At 40.0% G+C, this 9,310-nt stretch overlaps 1 protein-coding gene across 1 annotated transcript in view; it reads left to right on the top strand.

Annotated features, from left to right (window-relative positions):
• The first annotated feature begins 1,647 nt into the window (after positions 1–1,647).
• The window catches only part of LOC103798023 (nuclear receptor coactivator 2-like), an 11,753-nt gene continuing 4,090 nt past the window's right edge, over positions 1,648–9,310 (top strand). The window contains exons 1-2 of the mRNA XM_009070266.1: positions 1,648–1,778; positions 4,113–4,311. Of these exons, the coding sequence (XP_009068514.1) occupies positions 1,660–1,778; positions 4,113–4,311 (318 nt within the window). The 5' untranslated portion in view covers positions 1,648–1,659. The remainder of the gene's footprint in view (positions 1,779–4,112; positions 4,312–9,310) is intronic.

Raw genomic sequence — 9,310 nt, 5'->3', positions numbered from 1 at the left:
CTTCCAGCCCAGTTGATTCTATGATTCCAGGTTCTGCCCAGTGTTGGATCCAAGCCCTGCTCCCACAGGCTCCTGCCTGGCACGCTGGAAACAGTGTGAAGCATGGAGGTTTGGACTCCTCAGGAGTCCTTAAATGCAATATAGTGCCTTTCCATTTTCCTAGCTCTAGTACCACTTCTTTTCCAAGCACCACTCTTTTTTTGAGCAATAGCAGAAGTGCGATGTGTGTTAGTTTATACATAGATATATGCAGATAAAGTGTATGCACACACAAACACATATATGTGTATGTATTTGCTTGATGGGCCCTGAATTTTGAGTGAGCTAAACAAACCAGTATTTATGATAAAAACACAAATGCTGAAAAAGATGTGGATAGGTGTTGGCAAACACCACAAAGTGACCAGAAGCAAAGTTGTAGGTAATTTTAAAAATTTTGGTAATGAGATATTGCTTAAATACCAGATATATTCTTAAATTAGTTTCAGATAAGGCATTCCAATCCCTGTGCTTAAACCTGTGTGTAATACAGTAATTAATACCATTTTCTTTGTATGTTTTACCAAGCTGCATACCACTTTGTTCCAGGGGTGCATGAGGCAGTTGCCTCCATGTGGTTATTGATACACAGCTTCTTTATTTATACGTGTTGTTTAAGTTGTATTGTGATTATATTAAATATGTCATGTGAAAGTTGTGCTGATATAACAAATTGTGTCCATCCAATTCTAAATTTGCTGTCTACTCTTACTGATCTGTTAACCTTTACACCAGTTTCTTATAGTAATAATATTTCATAATAGTGCTTTCCCTTCATCTATTTGCAGCTGCTTTATGAAAAATGTAGGGACATTGTTATTCCCATTTTCTGGTATAGGCAACAATACAGTGAGGTTAAGTCCCACCCCAGTGAATACAAAAATAGATTTCATACCACCTAATTCTTACCCCAGCGCACAGTAGCTTGTTTATGTTGAGTATGATGTTTATGATGAACCTAAACAAGACCAAAGTGACTTGGTTTAAAACAAAATTTCTGCAGACAATTGGCATTTTACAGCTTTAATTAGGTTTTCTTTGCATCTAGGTGGGGTTTTTTTATTTTATGGAATCATTAAAGGATTGCACAAAATGGCATTGCCTGTTTTTGCAGGGACACAGAGATACTAAGGGTTTAGGATCTTTAGGAAAAAGTGGAAATTATAGCCTAATTGTTAAAAGGTAATGCCATGCAGTAAATGGGTCATGCATAACTGTCACCAAAATGGATTTATAGACAAAAGCAATGTTTTATTTGTTGCTTTGAATGCAGTTGAGGGCAGGGAAATCACTTACCAGTGTTTTTCTTTCAGTCTGTAGAGGGAAGAAACCACTTGTGTGTTTGGGTCACACAGGTAGCCAACATGTCTACACAAAATGATTTTTTTAAGGTTATACATATAGTGTTAGTTGATGATGTCTTGCTTTAAGTATAAATCCTGCATTAAGACACAAGGTTATAGGTTCCAGATTATATAAGTAGGACTGTGTGGCCAGTATGAGCTCTTGGATTGTTTTAACTCTGTACAGTGGGTAAATTTCTTGCTTTCTTCTTCTTCAGGTATTAGTCAGCAGCCCGATCCAGGTTTCACAGGGGCCACCACTCCTCAGAGTCCACTGATGTCACCAAGACTGGCTCACACTCAAAGCCCCATGATTCAGCAGTCTCAGGCTAATCCTGCCTATCAGTCCTCTACGGAGATGAATGGGTGGGCACAAGGGAATATGGGTGGTAACAGGTAAATCCAGACAAAACCAAAATGAGCACACAAAGTAATGGGGTCCTTGATGGTCTACACTTATTTGTGGGCTTGTTTCATGTAATTGTTTGCGTGGTTATTTATTGTTAACTATCTATCCTAAAAGAGATTTCTTTTCAATTTGGCTTGACGAATTGGTTTAAATTCTGTCTTCATACAAGGCAAAGTGAGTGCATAGCTAAAAGACCTGCATCCATGCAATGCATTGCTTTGTCTGTGGTAACTGATCAAACACTGTGTGTCCTTAAGAAGCACCTCTGCTGCACAGTGAACTCCAGCCCCTAACGTTTATGTGGATGCATTTCTTCTGCATACAGTTTTCGTATCGTGCTCCCACACTGCTTTCCACATGGCTGGATCAGCTGAGCCAGAGCCTATGCATTCCCTACTGCTCTGGAATGGTGGTGACTGGATTATCACCTCCCACTTTAAGCGCTGGATGTAACCAGGTTCAGACCATTAGTGCTTGCACATACTGGGGATCAGCATATAACTGTCATTCCCTGATGGCATTGTAACATGCCTTGTGCATGCAGTCACCTTTTCAGTTGAGGCCCCTACCCCAGTCAGTATAGCTCTAATAAATCAGTCTGTCCAAATCAAATGGCCTGGAGGTTGAACACTATCGGTAGGCAGCAGTGAGCTTCCAGATGGCAGTGATCTGAACTTTTCATGGGAAGGCAGGAGGAGCTATCAGGTACAGCTTGTATCACTCAACACTGGAGTACACACAGCTGTCTCTAGTACAATGCCTTTGTCAACCCGAAGTTCTCAGGCTGCTCTTATTGTCTCAGCTCAGCAACAAATCTTTTTCCCACTGGTTGACAGAGATTTTATGAACCTAAAATGCTGGTATTTTATTGATGAGGCTGATCCAAGTAAAGTTCCCCTTAAAGCAGCTGATTTATCTTGTATCCTTATCCTTGGCCATGCCTCATCCTCACTGTGTTCCTGAAGCATCTGCAAGAGGCATAAAGAGCCAACCCTGCCACTATTGTGGCTTCTGCCAAAAAATGGCAGCAGGGACAGCTTGATAAGACTAATAGTTGGCTTTGCCGAACTGCAGCTCTACAGCAGAGACATGTCAAATGTGTTTACACAAGCCACTGAGTATTCACAATGATCTGTAGTGTGTTGTTTCAGCCATCCAGATAACAACTTAAAAATGGGGTTAGATGGCCTGAAAAGACATGGAACTGGAAGGAAGAGAATGGTGGAATTTTCTGAGTTTGGTCCTGTGCCCAGAATGCCATTGCACTCCACAAGTCTCACAGTATGCAGCAATAGCCTAATGGAGTACCCAAGTGCAAGGTTGAGGGCTAACCCTGAAAGATTTCCTTAGCTGTGGGAGCAGTGCTTCTGGAAGTAAAAGTAGAAGTGCTTCTGGGGAACTAAGTCAGCTATTGATACAGAGGTGGTTGCTGTATGCCATCTGACACACAGCAGCCCTTCCACAGAATTTCAGTCTAATGCAGATCCTCTGAACAGACACATTGTCAGTAATAATTCCTTCATTGACTGTTGGATTATGCTCAAAGAGTAGAAAAGACTGATATGTAAACAGTGAAGTGCATTTTAGGAAATGTAAAGAAGTCTCTCATATGACTTTCAACATAACGGAAAGGAAGATACTGTCCAGAAAGCACTTGACTGAATAAAATCTGGGATGAGATGTTCCACAGTTACTTCTCCTTAAGTTGTTCAGAAATCACCTTAAAGGAACATAGAGGGTAATTGTCTTAGACTTTGTGTTGTTTCTTACAGTGCCACATTTTCAAAACCTGATGCTAAGATGTAGTAAATAAATTTCTGCACAATTGCATGTCTCTATTTGTGAGCCCACTTGCCGTAATTGTACGTGCAATTCTGGTATTCATATGTGCAAATAGCCCATTTTGCAAAAAAAGACAGTTTATTAAACCAGCTCAAATTTCAGCTCAACAGCCCTGTGCTGTGCTAACACTGGAGGGAGAAAAAGGTGTTTTCCTTTCCCTCCAAAAATTGAAAGCAATTTTTAAGTACACACAGAGATCATTTAGACAGCTAATTGGCTGTTATGACATATGCATAGCAGATTTGTACTCTGCCATAGTTTCACACGCAAAGGCATGCGTTTTTGTGCACAGACATCCGATCTTAAATTTTGAAAATCCTATTCCTTAGACATTAATGCAGCTGAAAACTAGTTTTTCCTATGAAGTTGGGATAAAGGACACTATATACAAATTCTAGCTTAAGATATATTAAAAACAGTTTCTCAGTGGCTTCAGCATTCTAAGTCTGACACATTGCTTTTTCCATTCCTTGCTGTAGCATGTTTTCACAACAGTCCCCACCACATTTTGGGCAGCAAGCAAGCACCAGCATGTACAACAATAACATGAACATCAGTGTATCCATGGCAACCAACACAAGTGGTATGAACAACATGAACCAGATGACAGGGCAGATCAGCATGACCTCAGCGACCTCTGTGCCTACATCAGGGTTGTCCTCCATGGGTCCTGAGCAGGTGAGAATTCAAGGATGTGAGATGACAGCTAGAGGATTTGCTTTGACTTTCACTAGTCTTTCAGATCCACTGTGTTGGGCTGCAACGGCCCATTATGTTTCTTTTACTAGTTTTCTTAAGAAATAATGATGTTAAAGGAGCGTTGGCTTTAGCTCTGCACTCGAATAACCAAGGTGACCAATGAGATAGAGATCACGTTCTGCATCTAAATTTCCCGTTTTGACCTAGCACCACTGTAGCTAGCACATGTAGTTGCTCCTGGACTCCATGGAAAGCGTGTGCTGGTCTAGCTCCTGTTCTCAGCAGGTAAGTTTCCATAGCATGGTAGCAGGTCCAGTGTCCTTGCTAATTTGCCCAGCAGGCAGCTGCTTCTTAGAGAGAAGAATGAAAGATTCTACTATGGGCAGGGTGTGGAAGATGCTTCAACTGCTGCGGTGTTTGTAGTACTAGACAATAAATAGGAGGTCAGCTCCAAGAACTGTCCATCTGGCAAATTTATGAGCACAAAATCCACATTTTTGTAATGTGATGCATGTAAAATATGTTGCTGAATCAATAGGTGAGTAACCTGTTCTTTTCTCCTGAGAGGAGGTTTACACACTGATTTTTGTTTGAGAGTGTTACTTACAGTATCTGAAATAAGAAAAAAATAACATTTCTGTTTGCCAACCTGCAATTAAACTCACACAGTACATTTATAAGTATTGGACAAATATGTCCTCTTAATTAGCAGGTTCATGTTTGTTTCAGAGCTGAACTCTAGCTTGTTCAAAACACAGGCTTGAAATTATGGACTTTTCTTTAAAATATTATCAGGAAAGTAACTCTTGTGTCTTCAGGCAGTGTCTCCTGCTATTGCAGTCAATATCATAAACCTTTTTTTCTGAGGCCATAACATTCCAGTTTAAAGGTGATTATATTAATGGCTTGTTAATGTATGTCCTTTTTCCAACCTAAATTTGATACCAGAGTATTTACTTTTCCAATACTGTCCTTTAGCTTAAATTGGGTTTTTTTCTTGTATTTTAGAAAGAGCCATTCTATCAACATGACTGTTTTGTTGGTGTGAGATTGTTGGATTGTTTTGGTTTGGGTTTCTTGGGGTTTTTCTTGTAAGCCAAACAAGACAGTTTTTCAGTCTCTTAGGCTTTAAATTCCCTTCCCATTTTTGCACCTGTTCTAGTTTGAATCCATATTTCCTAAGCACCAGAGCCACCAGTACTTCCCCATTTCTCTTGGAATACTCTGACAGATATAGCCACAGATCACATTTGTCTTTTACAGCTGCTACACCCTGGTGACCTGAAGTAATTTTGATACTCCCAAATCTGTCACCTTCTCTGATATTCCCAGTTGCTAAGACCAATTATAGCAGACTTTTTTAATTATTATTAGTTCCCAAGTGCATAGAGTTGCACACATTTAATGTAGTAAAACAGTAGTAAAGCCAGAAAATAAGAGAGCAGGGATTTGAAGGTAGAGACCCAGGCTGATTTCTCAGCATACCCATGCTACTTAATTTTTCCCAGGAACCTGAACTGAGAAACTGCATTGTAGAGAGGGAGCTCGTGTTATTTCAAAGATTTCCATGCAGGCTACTTTTTCCACTGGCACAGCTGTTGCACTGCTTTTCCTTCCTATTAGACTACAAGACCTTATTTCAAGATAGCATTTATCTAACATTCAGTAAGCTGGATATATGCTGAGGTTCTTTATCCATTTCAACATTGTTTTTTCAGCCTATCAGTCCCTTTTGTGGATCTACTTTAAACTCCATTGTTGTAAACTCCTTCTAGAAGTATGAACAGAGTAACCAGAGATGGTGATTTAACAGTGACTGCACCAAAGCTGTGTAGGGTCAAGTTCTGCTTGTAATTTCTCTTCCAATCCATGGGTTGCCTTGGATCTGTTGGTGACAGTGTCTCACCAAAACCCTTATGATTATCTCCACATCCTCCTCAGCACATTCTACATCTATGAAACCTGCATTCTTTGTTCTCAAATGTTTTGCCTTCCTATTGTCTACATCAGATTGTATTTCTTAGATCATCTGTTTAAGCAAAGTGCCGTGACTTATTCGGTAGCAGTAACCTGTTTTCCTCCTCATTTACCACCCCAGCACTGTGTCATCTGCAAGCAAATGTTTTATGTTTCATCTAGGTCAGAGGTGGCCAGCTGACAGCTGAGGGGCCGTTTCTGGGCCACGAGACAGTACTTTTTAGTCCTCAGGAACGTTTGCTGTGCTGCTTCACATTTTTTTTCCTGAGAGACATGAATAGCTAAAAATGTATATTTGAGTACTAAAATTGATACTTTTCTGCTTTTTTTTCTGTTTTTAGGGCATAGTGTTTTACTGTTTGGCGTCTTTATTTAGCAATTAACCCAGACTCTGCTGAACTTTTTCTTGTAACTGGTGGTTTTCAAAATGACTGTGTTTTCTGTAATTCTGCTGACTCTTGCCAGTTCATTCATTCTTTGGGGTTTTCTTACACTGTCACCTATACTTCTATTTACTTATTCAATGCCATTTTTTGTTCCATAATACATAACTTGAACTTCACGTGCTCGTGTCTTTCTCACCACAATGAGTAAGAGTGATTACCCTACAAATGTGTTCTAGCTGTTGGAAAAAACTCAACACTTCACATGTTACTGGATGGTTATTGAAGTGAGAGGTATTACCTAATACTATAAACCTGTGCCTGGACTTACTTACTTGGTCAGAAACAGGTATATTTTCTTTGGTACCAGACAGGTTTGTTTGGCTCTGTCTCCTCCCTCATTGTGGCACTATGCTGTGTAATAACATATATCCAGAGCTCAGAAATACTGAGTTTGGTGTTTAACTGCTCATACCTGTGTATCTCTTACCTGGGCTTTCAGTATCACCAAGGGAAAACAGTAAGCCCAAAATGGCCTTACTATTTATGATCCTTAGAGGCTTTTTTATGTATTTAAGGAATTATATTTCTCTTATAATTGCATTAAGGTTCTTCAGGCTGCTCTTAACTACTGCATCTTGTAGGAGGCTGCTACCAGGAATGCTGAAATGCTAGCTGCCAGGTCTGAAGGTTCCTTCTGTCCAAAAGAGCTTCCCCAGAAATCGAGAACATCTAAACCTGCCTGGCATTGCACCATTCACACATTTTACTGTGTCCTTGTCCTCATCTTCGTGTCCTTGTCTTCATCTTCTTGTTTACACAATGGACTATTGCCATGATTTTGCCTGTTACTTATTTTGCATCATGGATCCATGTTATTTACTGAGCTATCAAAGAAGCAGTTTGAAGCCTGTGCAAGAGAAGAGGCTTTTCAGTATATGAAATAAACTCCTATTTAGATGTCCACTCAGAGTAGTTGTTTATTAATCTGCACAGGGCAGTACTCCCCAGGCCATAATTATCATGGCATCTAAGAAGAGTGATCTTGAAACAATATTTTGATTTTGTTCGGCATACTGGATGAAAGGAGCTCTGGAGTGGTCAGAAAACTTTTCTTGTTAAGATACCTTGTATATTATTTTGCTGCATTAGCAGGACACTCTATTAATATGCTTAATTGCAAAGGATTTGTAAAACATTTTCTGTCTTGTTTTAGTGAGATTTCATATCTGATAGCACCACTTGGCCCGTCTGCAGGAAATTACAAAAGCTCTTCCATTTCTTTGTCCTTCTCCATGCTTTCTGATTGAATTTTTACTGCAGTCAGAAAAGTTGATGAGTGAATGTGGGGTGTTTTGTTTTAAGGATTTCTGAAGCAAACGTATTCATACAACAAAACAGATTTTCTTTTGTCTGTGGTATCAGTCAGCATTCATGCATCATCACTGGCAAAGTGATTCTGTAATAGAAATTTCACTGATGCCTTTGCTGCTTTGCTTTTGTGGTGTGCAGCCTGCAGCCATCTTCCTTTTCCATACCTGTCCTGAGTGCCATAAGGCAAATCATGCAGTCATCTTTTGGTTCCAAAACTGCTGTTGATTCAGTACACAATTTTTTTTATTTCTGCTTTTCGTTTTTTCCTTCCTTTGTCTCCTGAACAATCAGAAAAGGCTTTTGTGTTCATGCATTCTGATGAATGTTGACCGATAGCAGAAAACAGTTTCAAACGTGGTTTCTGCTGCTCAAATACATGTAGATGACATTGCAAAGCTGTTTACTTTCTGAACAAAATAATGTGGTTGTTTTCCCTTATGGTTTAAATTTTCACATTTAGGTTTAAAAATCTGCCCATTTGTATTAAAAGCAGAAACTACCACTAGGAGGCTTGTAGCACTTAATCAGTTTCTTCAGAGTTGAAATTCCTATGGAAAAAAAGTATTCTAAGTTTCTGACCCTTCCCGCTGAACTGTAGTCCTGTCTCTGGCAGCATTTGGATCCCTGCCTTTAGGTGGTTGCATGTGACTGCATTTAGCTTTGCAACATTTTTAAAACTCAGTGAATAGCAACAGAAACAACTGTCAGGAGGGTCTGAAATGAGAAGACTTTGTGTGATAAATTCAAGACAGTCTTCCCTTACTGGAGATGTTCAAGAACTGTCTGGGTGAAATCCTGTGCCATGTGCTCTATGATGACCCTGCTTGTGCAGGGAGATTGAACCACATGACCCACTGTGGTCCCTTCCAGCCTGACCCATTCTGTGATTCTGTAATTCCCCGTGCTGCAGCAGGGTGTGAGTACCTGGAGTGAGGTAGTGCACTGGCAGAATCTCCTCTCTTTGGCAACAAAAGTCTCCTAAAGGGAGGTTGACATAGAAAACATCTTTTTCCTTCCAACAAAATCTGGAAGCACATATCTTCACTGTTTGCGTATCCATCTAGTCTGGGGGAAGTAACAGCGAGAATCGAGTCAACAAAGACACCCTAGGAAGAGGTTTCTTTCCCTGTAAAATGTCTAAGGAAAGCGGGATTTTCTAGTATTTCAGAACCTGGCTGAAGGGCTGTATTTTGCATTTTATACCAGTTTCTACATGGTGAGATTAATCCTTTGACTAAGAAGAC

Source organism: Acanthisitta chloris, unplaced genomic scaffold, assembly GCF_000695815.1.
Source record: "Acanthisitta chloris isolate BGI_N310 unplaced genomic scaffold, ASM69581v1 scaffold29732, whole genome shotgun sequence".
Taxonomy (NCBI): Eukaryota; Metazoa; Chordata; class Aves; order Passeriformes; family Acanthisittidae; genus Acanthisitta; species Acanthisitta chloris.
This window is presented reverse-complemented; position numbering and strand designations above follow the sequence as displayed.